Here is a 16,526-nt window from a genome sequence, read left to right on the forward strand (position 1 = left end):
AGTGAATAGGAGGGAGAGGACGCCCGGCGGCCCTTCAGGTAAGTATATTTGTGTATGTGTACTGTCTGGGAAAGGGAAGGGGCTACTGTGGACCATTTCGTGCTGTTTGGGGAGGGGGAACTATTGTGGACCACTTCATGCTGTGTGGGGAGGGGGCTACTGTGGACCATTTTGTGCTGTTTGGGGAGGGGGAACTACTGTGGACCATTTCATGCTGTGTGGGCAGGGGGCTACTGAGGACCATCTCATGCTGTGTTGGGAGGGGGCTACTGTGGACCACTTCATGCTGTGTGGGGAGGGGGCTACTGTGGACCACTTCATGCTTTGTGGGGAGGGGGCTACTGTGGACCACTTCATGCTGTGTGGGGAGGGGGCTACTGTGGACCATTTCATGCTGTGTGGGGAGGGGGCTACTTTGGAGTATACAGGTATAATCCTTTGGGGGGGCCACTGTGGGACAGATTGTACAGTGTGTGTGGGGGCCACTGCAGGGCAGATTGCACTGTCTGTGGGGGCCACTGCAGGGCAGATTGTAGTGTGTGTGGGGGCCACTGCGGGGCAGATTGTACTGTGTGTGGGGGCCACTATCCAAAGAGTTTTAAGGTTAAATTGCCATGTTGGCACTCCGTGGTAATTTATTGGATTTTGGGTTACAGTTTGGGCACTCGGTCTCAGAAAGGTTCACCATCACTGCCCTAGGGGAAAGGATTCCATAGATCGGTTAGAAGCATACCATATTTTTCAGACCATTATGTCCGGTTCACATTAGCGTTTGGCTTCCGTCCGGAAGGAGTCCGCATGAGGACTACCCCTGAACAGAATACCAACACAACTGCCAGCACTGTGCAGTTAAGCAGACGGACTCCATAGACTATAATGGGATTTCTGTGCTTAACTGCACAGCGCTTGCAGTTGCGTTGGTATTCTGTTCGGGGGAAGTGGGGGGGGGGTCCTCACGCAGATTCCTTCCGGACAGAAGCCAAACGCTAATGTGAACCGACCCTAAGACGCATCGGACCATAAGACCCACCTAGGTTTTAGAGTAGAAAATAGGGAAAAAAAATTTGAAGCAACAAAATGTGGTAAGATATTTCATATATGAGAGTTGTAGTTTTGCAACAGCTGCAAGGCCACAATCACAGGTGACTCAGCAGCTATGCAGATATGCAAAGGGCGAAAAATACGGTACTTTCCATTTAATATCAATGCTAACCACAGCAGCTATGTGATTTTACAGAGCAAAACAGAAAAAATATACTTCTCTCTCCATGAAAAAAAAACATAAAAAATACAACTGACGCTAGGTTCACACCTGCGTTCGGGTCTCCGTTCTGTGATTTCCGTCTTCTGCATGCAAGAAGACGGAAACCACAGACCGGGTCCGGCCATGAACACCGGTCAGCGTTTTATGCTCTCCACTGCAAAACCGTTTTTTTTAAACCGGACACAGAGTACTGCATGTCCAAATCTGTGTCCGGATTTTAAAAAACGGTTTTGCGGCAGAGAGCATAAAACGCTCACCGCCGCTCACGGCCGGACAGCTTTCAAACCCATTCAAATGAATGGATGAGAAAGAGTCCTGCAGGTTTCCGTCTCCTGCCTCAGTTTTGTGCAGGAAACGGAAACCTGCAGAACGGAGACCGGGCGCAGATGTGAATGAGCCCTGATATCACCCCTTGTGTAAAAACCCCTAAAATAAAATTAGCATGTTTATTTTTCTACATGATAAGTGCCATAAACCTTAAAATTTCAATGTCAGAATTGATATTTTCTGATCATCCCACTTTTCAAAAAGTAATAAAAACTGAAGTGACCGTCTGCTTCACCCCAAGTGTCAGAAGGAGCGCTATCGCAGGTCCTTCCTTCCAACCGCGACCAGGCTGTATAACCTACATCAAACCAAGCGAAGATCACTCCACACAGAGAACTAATGATTATGACGATGATTATGAAGTCTTCCTTCTTTCTCTTCCGTTCCTTAGCTGCTATGGACTCCTAGTATATCTTATCTTCTCAGCATATGTGTGTCTACGTCTGTATGATATTACTGTGTATTATCCTGTATCTGTATTACTATGCTGCTGTAACATGCTGAAATTTCCCCACTGTGGGACTATTAAAGGATTATCTTATCTTATCAAAAAAGTCTTATGTACCTGCAAAATAAAATAAGAAGTAAAAAGTTATAAATGCTGAAAGCATAAAATGTTACTGGTTTAAGGCTATAATGTTAGACCGCTAAAGGGTTAAAACACAAATACGCCAGTTATGTGTCAGTAATATTTATTTCAGCCATAAATTCAAAATCTGCAATAAAAAGGGACTATTTTGGGAGTATTTTTGCAATTTCAATATGAATGTTATGGGGTTAAAGGGGTTGTCCGGGCTTAATTTTTTTAAATTTAAATATCTGATTGGTAGGGGTGGGGCAACACTTGACCCCCGGATCAATCAGCTGTATGAAGCAGATTCTGACACTTAAAGGAGCTCTATCATTGGGAAAAGTAATTTTTAACTAAACACATCCTTGCATTGGCTTTAGAAATGCTATCCCACACCTTCCTTTAGTATGTAAATTGCCTTAGCGATTCTTGAATAAGTCGCCGCCTTGTGTGTGGCTGCCTGATACAGTGCTCCAAGTTGGGAGCAACCTTTATCTTTCCTTTTTCACTCTTTTTCTCTGTATCTTCAAGAATCCTGTAACCAAGCAAACTAGCACTATGAATTAGCAATAATGGAAGATCCTGTGGAGTATTTTGTTCCTTTTGTTTCTATTGTTAAGAATGGACAATAACTCAAGACCTGGAGTTTTTCCTGTGCACATGTGCCTGTTACCATCCCCCCAGGAGCTAAGGACAGCATGGACACCATGTGGCATGGAGGAGAAACCTACATGGAAGTGTGGACTTCTTCTTTTCAAGGAGATGATTTTTGGAGTCTAGTGCTGATGTGTGAAGATGCCTACAGCTGACTGGTATTTCTTTCTATTACTGTGGACACGTGGGACTCTGTTACAGCCTGGGAACCAACCATCACCCACCTACCCCCAGGAGTTATGGAAGCTTGGCAAGAGAGCAGCACCCTGTCTACCTGGATGGCTTCAGACCTCTCTGGGCAGTAGAACACAGTGGTAAGAAGAAAGGAAGAGGAGGGCTTGTGATGAAGGATATTTGGGGCATTTTTTTGTGGTTAATGGACAATAGCGCTGATGCAAGATACCGAACTATCAGCTGTGAGCATGAGATCTCACCACCTACCAAAGGAACTGCCACATGTTATCATGATAGCTGCATATGTCCGCCACCTCTGAAAAAAACAAAACGTTTTTTGCGTGTTATATCTACATGCTGTGACCCCCCTCCTCATGTCCTCCAACCACGGTCGGGCTGTATTATTAACATCACTTCACACAGAGAACTAAATGATCCTGCAGTGTGTCTGTGTTTCTTTCTTTTTAGGTACTATGATTCCTAGGATTTCTCTATCTGCCATGAGCTTGTATGTGTTTCTCTCTTGTTATATACTACTGTACCATCCATGAAACTGTATCACTGAAATTTCCCCATTGTGGGACTATTAAAGGATTATCTTATCTTATTCATATGCTAATTAGACTGGGTGCACGATGCATCATGCACCCTCTTTGCTATGGTTTCCTATGGGTGTATACAGCACAGGCTGCTGCTGATGATGACTCAGCTTCCTGTTTGCACACACAGGAATTTACATACTAAAGGTAGGTGTGGAATAGACTTTCCAAAGACTATGCAAGTATGTGATAAGTGAAAAATGACTTTTCCCAATGATAGAGCTCCTTTAATATGTACATAATACAAGGCCAGAAAACGCCATCCGTTGTATCATAGCCGGGCGCCATCACTGCAGCTCACCTCCAATTGCAGTCAGTAGGAGCTGAGCAGCAGTGAAGGTTCCTGGCCACTATAAAGCAGATGGAGCTTTCTGCTTCTGGCCCCCTACTGATCAGGTATTTATGGCCTATCCTGAGGATAAGCCATAAAAAAACATTAAGCCTGGATAAACTTTGAAGTTACCAGCTCAGTAGGTCCACACTGAACTGTTTACCTTGCTGAGATAATGGTGTGCTACACAACAAGTGACTGCACCAACCAGTCACTATCCACAATGGCTATGTACATCATATGACTGCTGCTGTCAATGATTGGCCATGTATCAGTATGTGATAATCGTTTTGATAGTAAACACACACTAGCAAAGGAACACTGGACTATGTGTACTGGAGCGACATGGGATTTAAAACTGGAATATGGGCTTTTTACCTGATATTATCACATATGCAGCTGCCTAACTCTATTCTAGTACAGTAAGACAACAGTACTATAGTATATGGGAATCACGTACAATGAAAAAGCAGCAACAAAAATTACTTTCAGATATCAAGGAAACATAATCAGAAAGAGAGAAGTCACAAATGCATTGGAGCTTGAAAGTTTCCGAACACTTCAGAATTTTCTCTATATCTACATAAATTTGTAATACTACATCATACAGTATAAGTCCTTAGAAAGAGAGTACTAAATAAAACAAATGAGTGTAAACTATTTGACATTTATTTCTCGAACATGTATTTCTTGTTATGCATTGTAGAGGCATAAACATTAGAGGGAATCTTTGATCAGTAATTTGTTAGAAACCTTATCACAGTATGAGAAATTGGCGTTTCTACCATTTCCAAATATTCCTTTGTTGGGATTCTAGAGCAGAGACTAAAGCTCAGACAAGCTGCCCAAGGTACACCCTAAAAACACATTTCCCATCATTTGCATATAAAATTAAACTAAGAAAAAATTGGATCTCTGAAGCTGAATAAGGCTAGGTTCACATCTGTGATCAATGACTGTTCAGGTATTACTTCCCCTATTCTGCTTGAAAAATGCAGAGAGAAAAGTCTTGTTTGCATTTTTCAGGCGGAAACCCAGCGGAACCCATTATAGACTAAGGGATTTGCGGGTTTCTGCGGGAACCACTTTATACCCCTTGGCCCCATGTGGCTTAAATGCTGTGGTTTGCCTGCGGCAGAAATGTCTCAGAAAAAAAGCGGCATTTTACAGTCACAGCAAAGTGGATGGGATTGTGGTGAATCTCATCCCCACTTTGCAGAAAAATACGCGCAGTGGACAGGCTGCGATATCCATAACCATCGCAGTTTTGGAAATCACATCATGTCAATTATACCTAAGGAAACACCAGCAGTTTCCATACAGGTATAATGAAAGCAGAAATGTTACCTCTGCAGACTTACTGAAGCGTTGCGTGAAAAAAACGCGATGTATTGCCACCGTAGTTTTTCCCGCATCACTTTTTTGCTGCGGGATACTACTTAGGCCCTTAGCCTTAAGGAAATGAAGAACAGAAACCCGAACGGAGGTGTAAACCTAGCATAACAGAGTCATATTTGGAAACTGTATACCTATACAAGATACTGGTATTAGGTTTAGAACCAATTTACTGCTGGCAGACTCCCTTTAACATTAACTAATGCGAGAAAGGCCTTTAGTTGCTTAAAGGTTACCGCAGTTTCCCTTGAGAACTACCTAACATATACCTTGCTCTTGGCATGATCTTTGTTGGTCGAGCATTCTGCATATAATAGTTCTTAATTTCCTCCATTTGCAAATAATATGTCTGACTGTCGACAGATGGAATGTAAACTCTTCTTCTGAGGTCATCAGAAAACTCCTTTGTTCATGATACACTTCCATAAAGTGTGCTGTGAAGATCAGATTTGATAGATCCCTCAATACTGTGCAAGCGGCCATTTTCTCGTGGCCTGTGGGCATGCGCAGTCTGCTCTGCCTAAGCTCCAAGGCCTAAAAGTTACAAGCCACCACCGGAAGAAGAAGAGGGCACTCATGACGAAGATGGAGGCGGCGCTGGAGAGAGTTCTCTCATAGCATTGGGGAAGCCCCCAGTGCTGTTTGAGTGCTAGGGCCCGCCCCCAGTGCTGCCAGAGAGCTAATTTGCATACCGACAAGAACCTGGATTGTAGGCAAACAGCGGCGCAGAGAAAACGACGAAAGGTAGGAGAAGAATAGCCTTTCTTAAGGCTATTCCGATGTGGTACCTAGAAAAATTTGTGTCTGAGAGATAGAATCCCTTTAAGGGTTCACATGGTTTTGCAGCTCACAGATATGTTCTATAAAAATGAACAAGTATAATATTTTTCACTCATTTGTTTGATTTGGTTCCCTTTAACTTTCAGACTTGTATAAAAATATGATGTAGTTTTAGGTCAAATGTATACAGAAACAGAGAAAATTCTGAAGGGTTCACAAACTTTCAAGCAACACTGTACATGAAAAATCTAAATCAATGCATTAGTGTTGCACCAAGCAGGCTGTGTAGGTACTGTGCCTTATTGTTATAACTGCATTCATTTTATTCATAAATATCCATATTAGGATGAAAAAAAAAATTCTATTACACATATGACTGGCTTTATAGTCTTAGAACAATGTTTTCTAGGTGTTTCGCCTAGGATGGCCTCCCGATGAAGCCATCGTAGGCGAAACGCGCGGCAGGCGTTCAGGCGTTTACTCCCATCGGCGCTGTGCAGTGGACTCCATTGCTCACTATTTCACCATGTCTCTGGGAATGTCATTTTTGATAGATGATGTTGCTATTTAACTGGAGTGTTATATGCACATGCTTTGTCTCAGAGACTCTAGTATATACCTATGACTAGGAGCTGCACTGCACTTTGCTGAGTGGGTTGATTTATGTGTCTGCTCACTATTTTTAGTGAGTTATTTTTGTATGTCTCCCTGTGACTTTTTAATTATTTGGTTATCAATAAATATTTTTCATATACATTTTTGCATTTGTCTCATGTTTACTTTGGTTGTAACAGCAATGAGAGAAGGCTGGAGCCAGACTGATGAAGAGTCCTGTTTATCACTCAGTCAATGCCTCAGAGACTGCAAGCAGTTATAAAAGCCAGAGGTGGTGCAGCAAAGTACTAGTGATGTGTTGGAGTGTTATTTTATTTGTTTGTTTTTCATGACTCCATAATTTTTTCCTCAGAATTGAGTGATTCCATAATTTATTCCCTGTGCTTGTTCTAAAAATCTAACTGTTACTGGCTACCACAATTATTTTTGATTTCTTTTAGTGTCTCTTAAAGCCAGAAAGTCGCCATATGAAATGCCTTTAGTTTTTTTTTTCATGGCTGTGATCTGCTTTTTTTCTACAAAATTAAACAACTGAAGGAACATCCTCAGAGACTGGTAATTCCATAATCTTTGCCAGGGGTTGTATACAGAGAACAGTAGGGCTTCCCTAGGTATAATTGACATGCAAAAATGCGTCAGCTTTTAAAATTGTAGCATGTTGCTGCAGGTAGTTTTCTGCAACGTGTGATGGGATTAGCCAGAATCCCATCCACTCTGCAGTGACTTTACAATTGCAGCATTTCCACTACATGGGGCTCCAGACTAACGTGTATTTCTGTAAGAGTTATAACCTGCTGTGGATTAGCTGTGAGCATGCAGCAGATCAGCAGCAAACGTGCCTGAGAAGTAACATGCTACTTTAGAAAATCTGCTGCACCACCAGAAATCTACACAAATGTTTTCCTATGGTCGTTGAACCGGGTGTAGAAACCCTTTCCCATGCATCAGATGGAGATTTTTACCAGACTGATACTGCTGTATGCTTTTTTATTTTTATGATAAAATAATGGACACTAGGAAACCCAATAGAACCTACTATAAGTCAATTGGTTCTATCAGGCACTGTTGGTGTCCTTTATGTGATGGATCTATGCCCAAGGTTAATTTTGTCTTTCTGTTCCTATGATGTGACAGAAAAAGGGACTGTTCGACACCAGTATGAACCCAACTTTACATGATCCATTCACATTGACTTATCACACATAGAAATGTAATATTTTTTTGCACCAAAGATGTAACACATCTGCCATTTTACAGGAGGTGAGAAGAGGAGATGGAACTGAATGTATTTGTTGGGCAAACCTTGCAAGATTTGTGACCTGAGGTTCAGCTATCTAATTCATTAGAAAGAAAATCTCTGAAACGGACCTGCCATTCTTATAATCTAGGATCTCTTCAGACCCCAGAGTCTAATGAGCGGAGGTCTAAGGAAGGTGATTAAACATAACAAACTGTTTTACTCACCTTCCCTGGGCTCTGATGCCAGTCTTCGGTCCTCTTCCGCTCTCAGAGTAGTCATAAATAACACTATAGAGACCACTTTGGCCTGTGATTGGGCCTCATCGGTTACATGGGACACGACGGTGTCATGACCCATAAGGCCGATCACAGGCCTTAGCAGTTTCTAGTCTCACTCATGACATCTCTAAGATTTAAAGAGGACCAAAAAATGCCAGAGCCCAGGAGAGATAAGTAACATAGATTTGTATGCTTAATCACCTCCCCTGAGTCTTCATTCTTTATACTGTGGGATCTGAAGAGACCCCAGGCTTTATAGCTTGTGAATAGTGAACCCCAAAAGTTTGGGATTTGGCCAAACCCAAAAGTTAAAAAAATTTGCAACGGAAACTGCACAAGCCACTATTAGATATTATACTGTGTGAAGGGGCCACTATCAGACAATATACTGTGGGCACTATGAAACATTATTCTTAAAGGGTTTTCCAGGAATTGAAAGAAGCAAAAGGACAACCTCCTTAAGCTGAGCACTGAAGCTGGGTATATATCCTCAGCTTCACTGAATCACACACATGCCCTGGGGCTTAGTGAATGATCTGAATTAGGTTGCTTCAGTGCCTAATTTTTACCTCAGGAAGCAGTAAAGCTAGATTCACCCCTGCTCAGCCCAACATGTTTATTATAGCTCATACCAGTTTTCTGGTGTAAGTTATACAGAAATGGTACACTAGTTCTTGATAGGCGTAGATAGGCCCACAGGACGCCAGTCTTAATTAATTTGCCCCATTATGTATACTCCAAGCAGATGTTTATGGGACACAAGAATGGGGCATAAATTACCACATTCTAAGGCACTGCCATTAAATAATTGGAAAATCTATCTGGAGTTAGTCATGGTATCTGCACCTAAATCTTCAACAAAGGAGGATTTGGACCTTCTAACCTTTAGGGCTTGTTCACACGGGGCTATTGACCGCGTATTTTAGTCCTGATTTTCACTCGGGAAGCGTGTCAGCATCAGGATCAAAATGGGCCTGCCGCGACTGTCGCGGCTCCTGAGAGTCGCGGCTTCCCATTCCGGAGTGGGCCCAAATGAATGGGAGGCAGCTCACTTCTTTTTTCCGCGAGCGGTAACAAACCGCTAGTGGAAAAAGGATTGCTAGCAGTCTACATAGACCTCTATTGTGAGGGGGGGGGGGATTTTGAGGTGGATTCCGAGCCAAAATCTGCCCCCTCTTGCCCTGTGCGAACTAGCCCTTAGGCTACATGCACACAACTCAGTGTCATCTACGGTAGGGCTGTTTAAATGCATGAGGGGCCCTGTACAAACGTTTTGAAAGTGGCCCCTCCATAATTTAATTACCCATGCCCCCTCAACCAATGTTACAAAAAAACACAAAAAATCAAAGAATACTCAATGAACCTCGTTCCCACAGAACTGAAAACTCTGTAATGATGTCTGTGGCTCAGAGCTCATTGCACTTCCCTGCCACAGACACCATCAGACGAAGGCTGCATAATGGAGCTCTGTGTTTCCACTATTGTATTCAACTATTGTATTCAAACTCTACAGAGACAGAGTTGAAATCTCTGCCTGTCACCTGGAACAGCACCTGAAATGTGAGACTGTCCCACTCATTATTGGGTGACTAAGGGGGCCCCCACACTCATGGCGCCCGATGCATCTGCATCGTTGGCCCTATGGTTAAAGCAGCCCTTGTCTACGGGTCTGTGAAAAACTAAACAGAAAACATATGGAAGCACCGGAATGAAGGAGCCTAGACAACATAAAGGACCTGAGTTTTGCCTCCTGATTTCAGGTCTTCTACACAGACCCATGAAAATCACAGTTGTGTGCATGGGACCATAAAAAATGAATAGGTTAGTGTGCTATGTGTTAGAAATACAGATAGCACAATGATGGCATGAACTTAAGTCATGTCTGCTCTTCTGGACAGTCGGAGGACCAGAACAATAAACACATGGACCCCTGAAACCGCGGACACCAATGGTGACTGTAAAGGGATCTGTCAAGTGTTCGCTCTTATAAACTGAAACCGTTGGATATACACTCAGACTTTTCTGTCGTTTTTTGGCACTTTTTCGTCTGGAGATTGTCTGTGGTCACTGAGGCCGAGTCTGGCACAGATGTGAACCCAGCCTGAGATGATATACAAATAAATAATATCTATGACACATAACCACCAGTTACGCTAGGTTCAGCTAAGTTAGCTTAGCTAACTAAGGATGGGTTCACACTTGCACTTGGATTCTGTTCCGGTATTCCATCCCCCAAACAGGCCTTTTCACTCTGTATTTTTCAGGCGGAAACCCGGCGTACCCCACTATAGTCTATAGGGTCTGTAAGGTACCCGCTTATTAAGTGGGTTGGGTTTACGTTTTACAAGTCCCCAAACGGACCCGAAGAATGGAAACCCAAGCGCAGGTGTGAATCTAGCTTCAGAAACAATCTCTCTTGTGTAGTTGTATCACACAGGACATTGGTACTGATTTCATCACTGCCAATATACAATGTAACAATGATAAAGCTGCAGGTATTTGTGCAACCAAATACATATACATAGCAATTGCATTTTCCATGCAAACAGCTGGCAGTGAATAATGTAACACAGAACATAGCAGTTGCACATCTAGGGGACTACAAGGCATGTGCCCTGGGTTCAGTGGGGTACAAGTCACTCTCACTTAATTTTTTTTATTTCTTTGGGGATAACTTAGGCAAATATCTAAGACAACATTCTTTACTTCCAACAAAAATCCCAGATACTGATAGTGTCTTACTGATATAGCATGCCCCGGAGTTACAGGCAGTTGGATATGTAATGTACTGTAGGCGCAGAGCTACGGCATCAAACAGAAACTTTGCCCTGGGTGCATGAAACCCTACCTACAGCTCTCCAACCCAGCAGACCTCAATGGCTGTGCCATATTCCATAAGTGATTTGTGACGCTATACATATACACGACACATCTTGTAAGACAACAGTAGAAGTTATGCCCCAATGTATGTATTCTAGGACATGTTCTTATGTCTCTGACATCGTCATACTGTATGTATCAAGCAGGGGCAGATGACTTCCACATAATAGTACCTGGCATAAGATGCCATGCATACACATTATGTTGGTCACTAGGCCCCTTTGCAATCACCCTATGAAGGATCTATGAACATGCACAGTAAACCTAGGGCTTATGGAGGGACATCAGAAGGTGAGCCCTGGCACAGACACATAGTAAGATAAAAGGAAGTTACTGTGATGCCGACAGGAGAAGGTGCCATTCCCACATTACTAGGGCACCATGCCATTCCCACAGTCCAGTCAGGTAAATCCTGTCTCACACGATGTGCATTTACTTGCTGAAGCTGAATGTAAGTGACCTGTTATGTGCCAGCCTGCATGCCATGCCACTACTGGATCTAGAACATGAAGCCTATGGCACTTCATACTTACTCCAACTTTTTAAAGGTCTCCTTCCCTCCGGCCACATAGCACTCTCCCGTCTGCAGGTCCTCCAGAGAGGTGACCCTGTGTCCACTCCTCGGAGTGTAAATGTTCCTGACGGCTCCAAAGGGCGCCTGCACCTTGCCGGTGACATCCTTCAGGAAGACATCAAAGGTGCCCACTCTCTTCTCATGGATCAGCATGCGGCGGCCGCGGTAGAAAGGGTCCCCATTCCTGTAAACGTGCACTGCCTTCACTGCAGGCTGCTGGGCCAGGGGGGCTAAACTGCGCCCACCATTGGCTGCAACTGGCGTAGACTGCATTACTCCAGGTGAAGGATGGGCTAGATCCAGTGAGTGCCTCTTCAATGAATGTATGGCCGTGTATGAGGGCGAGGAGCTCTAGCTATGTGTACACCTCTCACACATATGGAAGTGACTCACTGCATAGCATCACAATCCTGTGCCCATTGTACAGCAGTCCCTGATGCCACACACAGCTGACCGGACCAGTGCCACCTGCTGCGCCCTCCTCCTCCTGACCACACCTGCCCTCCTGTGCTCAGCCCCAGTCAGCGCATTACACCCCGGAGCCAGCACACACATCACACGGCCCTCACCTCCCCCTCCGCTGCATTACTACAATTCGGGGTTTCGTGATGCTACACGTGGTCGCCATGGTAACCGCACAAGAGTGACCACGTGATGAAAGCTTGTTACGCCCCGCCCCGTGCCCCCACAGGGTGAGGATTCCCTCATACATTGCGCTGCGCTCTCCGCTCTGATAACTGTGAGAGGCTGAGCATACAAACAAGAGCAGTAATATGAGTATCAGTGCTATTACTAGTCATATAAGTTATTAGTAGTGGTACTAACTGCTGGTATTTGTAGTACTAGCCAATCTACAGTCAGAGAATTCATTAGGAGACTGTGCACTGTATGTCTAGTACAATGGCCATACTAAACGTTTGACACCCCCCTCCCCACGGCCCCAGTATAACTGTTCTGTCCCTAGCAGTCACTTTCCTGACCCCTATATGGTATAAGATCCCTTTATTGGCCTCCATGTGCTGTGACACCCTCTTTACAGGCGCCCAAACATAATATAAAGCCCCTTTGGGCTACAGAGCCTCAGTGGGCCCCTTTTGAAGCAACCCATGCACACCACAGCACCGAAATTTGCTGTTTTTTTTGCTGAGGCGGACCTACTGGAGTGGATGGAGTGTAATACAGTCCATTCCATACAAGTAGATAGAACCTGTTCAGATGTCAGAAAGTAAAGGGGAATTTAAGGCAGACTTACGGTGGTAGATATAGAAAATCATTTTGCCTTTGTGGCTTTCCGCCACTCATTAGGCCCAAATGAATGAGACTAATCAGTGCGGAGTCTCAAGCGCGGCTTCCGTATCAGCTGCAGAATCCGCAGCAAGATCCAGCAGGAGGAGGGGGGCACACAACAGGGATTTGGGTGGGCCAGGGGGATCCCGGGGCCAGGCAAGGCAGGGGCCACGGGAGAGGACTTTGGGGGGCGGACGAGCGTGACGGGGGTGACACTGGAGAGAGATTTGGGAGAGCGTAAAGATGGGCGACTGGGAGGTGGGTGCGCGCGCATATACAGATATGTACTACAGCCAAAACGCAGGCCCAGGTGGATTGTCCCCATCAACAACACGCGGACAAAGTCGTGGGCAAATGCTAGTGTTGAATAAACTTTGATTAGTCCATTTGTTTTTTCCTTGCTATGGCATTCACCATATGGGAAAAATATATTTACATGTTTGTAGTAAGTATCCTCTGTGGACTTTCTTTGAAAAGCGCTGTGGAATAAACTGCAATGCATTGTCACCGCATTTTTTTCCACAGGTCTGCAGTACCAAAACCCAATGCTACAGTTTGTACAGTGAGTGAGCAATCCAGCTCCCAGCATGTAAACAATACCGGGAGACGCACTGTATTAGTACAACTGATATATTATTGATGGCCTATCCTAAGACAGAAACTGGATAATCCCTTTAGGCCAGGACTCCACATTCCGAAAAAGCTGTATTTTGGCTGAAAATCTACGTGGGCTTCAGACATGACCTTGGTCGTGTCCAGAGTTCATTCACAGGCTGGTGCTCCATGTCACATAAACACTGCGGTTTGGCCTCGGTGAAAATAACACAGTAAAAACCCTGGCATTTTAGGGTAAGTTCACACAGAGTTTTTTGGACCGGAACCTGAAGCGGAGGCTGCCTCAGGTTCTGGTCCAAAATACAGATAGCTGCGACTGGATGTCGATGCAGTGCACCAGCATCCAGTTGCGCACCCAGTCCGGATTAGGCCCAAATCAATGGGCCTAGTCAGGAGGGAGTGTCTTCAGGTGGATGCCAAACAAAAGGGCTCCTGGAAAAAAAGAACTGACCGGCTCCCGTTGATTTCAATGGGAGCCGTCTTTTTGGTCAGGATTTTGAGGCGGATACGGCCTCAAAATCCTGACCAAAAAACCCTGTGTGAATTTACCCTTACAGTCTTTGAAAAGTGGATGGAATAATCTCATCCACACAGAAAAAATCTGCTGTGGAACAGCTGTGTTTTAAAAATACCTGCATTTTTGAAAATCGTATCATGTCAATTATACTTGTGGCATTTTCCACATAGGTATAATAGGAACACAAAGTCCGCCGAGAAAAACTCTGGACTTTCTGTGAAAACACTGCAGAAAAAACTGTAATGTGTTTCTTCCATTGTTTTTCCGCAGCATTTTTTTTGCTGCATTTTGCTACATGGAGCCATAGCCTTATAGAGTAATTTAACTTTCAAAGAACTTTTAGTTTTCTAGCTGCATTTGTGTCATTAATACATTTTGTAATATACAGTACTTTTCAATTATTTTTTTCCTTTCTGTGAAATCCTGTGCTGAAATCCACCTCTGGATAAGCAGCCTCAGCACAACACCGGAAGAGACCCAGGAGACCAAACGAACCAGTAGGAGCGGGACGAAAATGGAGAAACTGGGACAGGAGAGTATGTAATTTTTTTATTTTTTTTCACTGCCCTCAGCAGGTTTAAACTTTAAAAGTTTAGTCTTGACAACCCCTTTAAAGGTTTTTGTTTCGATTTCGTAAAAGAGGAGCTTTCACCCCCTGGGGCACATGTGGTGTAATACACCGCTAGAAAGCCAACAGTGCGCTGAATTCAGCACACTATCGGCTTACCCGTTCTGTGCCCCCAGTGAAGAGGTATCGGTGTCAGTACCGTAGCTCTTCACTGTCAGTAGGGCGTTTCTGGGCGTCTATAGCGCTGTACTGTGAGAGGAAGAGTTCCTTACCGCCCAGCCATCGGGCATAAAGTAAGGGGGCATTCACACGGAATTTCCATGTACTGATTCTGACGTGTCAGCATAAACGTGGAAATAAAGCATCCCATTGAATTCAAAGGGTTCCATTTTCCACGTGGAACCCATTGAAATCAATGGGAAAAAAAGCCTCCCATTGATTTCAATGGGTTCTGCGCGGTAAACAGAACCCATTGAAGTCAATGGGAGACTTTTTTTTTCCGTGCAGATTCCGCGCCAAAATACTCTGTGTGAATGCCCCCTAAAAAGGCAGATTAGCAACATCTAGGAGTTAATCACAAGTGGCATTTAAGAAAATCACAAACCTGGTTCCAACAATTCAGGCAGCTCTTTATGTGTGGCCTAGGGTTTGCAAACCATGATGGAATGTTACCTACTAGATACAAATCGCTACAGCTGGTGGCTGCTCAGTGTCACATCCCTGACTCAGATTATTTTGTGTGGACTAACAACTGTGGCTCATATATATGACAACTCCACGTTTCACTCTTTTATTTCCCTCTCCACTAAATACAACATCCCTGATAGTGTTTCTCCAATTCTGTCATTTTCTTTTATCCATAAAATTGGGAACTAATCCAACCCTTCTGCTATGTGAAAAGCATTTTAACTAAGGGGACTTCCAAGGTTTACTTGGCACTTGTGTCACAGCACATTGCCTGCACCCTTCTCTGAAATGTGAACTGAACAACTAGTGGGAAAGTACTTAACAATTTAGCAACTCACCTTGAAGCCTCTATAAGCTTATGTATATATGGTATGTGATGTTTATTAAAGGGGCTCTATCAGCAAAATCTTGCTGTATGAGCCCTACATATGCGTGAATAGCCTTTAAAAAGGCTATTCAGGCTCCACTAATCTTATTTTAAATCCCCGTCCCGTTTTAAAATTAAACTATAAAAACATATAGGTAAATCATACTTGAACGTGCACCCTGGCCGGTGATGCACGATCAGACATCATCTTCTGGCACGCCTATCTCTTCTTTCGGCGACGCCCTCCGGTCCTGGCTCTTCCCTGGCTTCAACTTCATCTTCTTCCGGCGGTTCAAATCCGATAGGTTGAAATCCAGAGGGAGCGCTACTGCGCACACTCCAGCGCCATTTTTCTCAATGGTAGTGCCACCGGAGGGAGCGCTACTGTGCACGCGCCAGATTTCAACCAATCGGATTTGAACCGCCGGTAGAAGATGAAGTTGAAGCCAGGGAAGATCCAGGACCGATGGACATCGCCGAAAGAAGAAGGAAGAAGAGGAAGGCGTGCCAGAAGATGACGTCGGATCGTGCATCACCGCCCAGGGTGCATGTTCAAGTATGATTTACCTATATGTTTTTATAGTTTTATTTTAAAAAGTGACAGGGGTTTAAAATAAGATTAACGGTGCCTGAATAGCCTTTTTAAAGGCTATTCACGCATATCTGAGGCTCTTACAGCAAAATTTTACTGATAGAACCCCTTTAACTCTCAAAGATTTAGCTTACTGGTTAGCATTGCCATTGAGAAGTGGGACATTTGCTGCACATTTGGTGGCATTGTGAGATTGTCAAATCTCTGTGGG

At 44.1% G+C, this 16,526-nt stretch overlaps 1 protein-coding gene across 2 annotated transcripts in view; it reads right to left on the reverse strand.

Moving 5' to 3' along the window:
• The window catches only part of DCDC2 (doublecortin domain containing 2), a 136,890-nt gene extending 124,647 nt beyond the window's left edge, over positions 1–12,243 (reverse strand). For both annotated transcript variants that reach the window (XM_075270941.1, XM_075270940.1), the window contains exon 1: positions 11,642–12,243. In XM_075270941.1, the coding sequence (XP_075127042.1) occupies positions 11,642–11,955 (314 nt within the window). In that variant the 5' untranslated portion in view covers positions 11,956–12,243. The remainder of the gene's footprint in view (positions 1–11,641) is intronic.
• Between the last annotated feature and the right edge of the window lie 4,283 nt (positions 12,244–16,526).

The sequence above is a fragment of the Leptodactylus fuscus genome, chromosome 4 (assembly GCF_031893055.1).
Source record: "Leptodactylus fuscus isolate aLepFus1 chromosome 4, aLepFus1.hap2, whole genome shotgun sequence".
NCBI classification, from domain to species: domain Eukaryota; kingdom Metazoa; phylum Chordata; class Amphibia; order Anura; family Leptodactylidae; genus Leptodactylus; species Leptodactylus fuscus.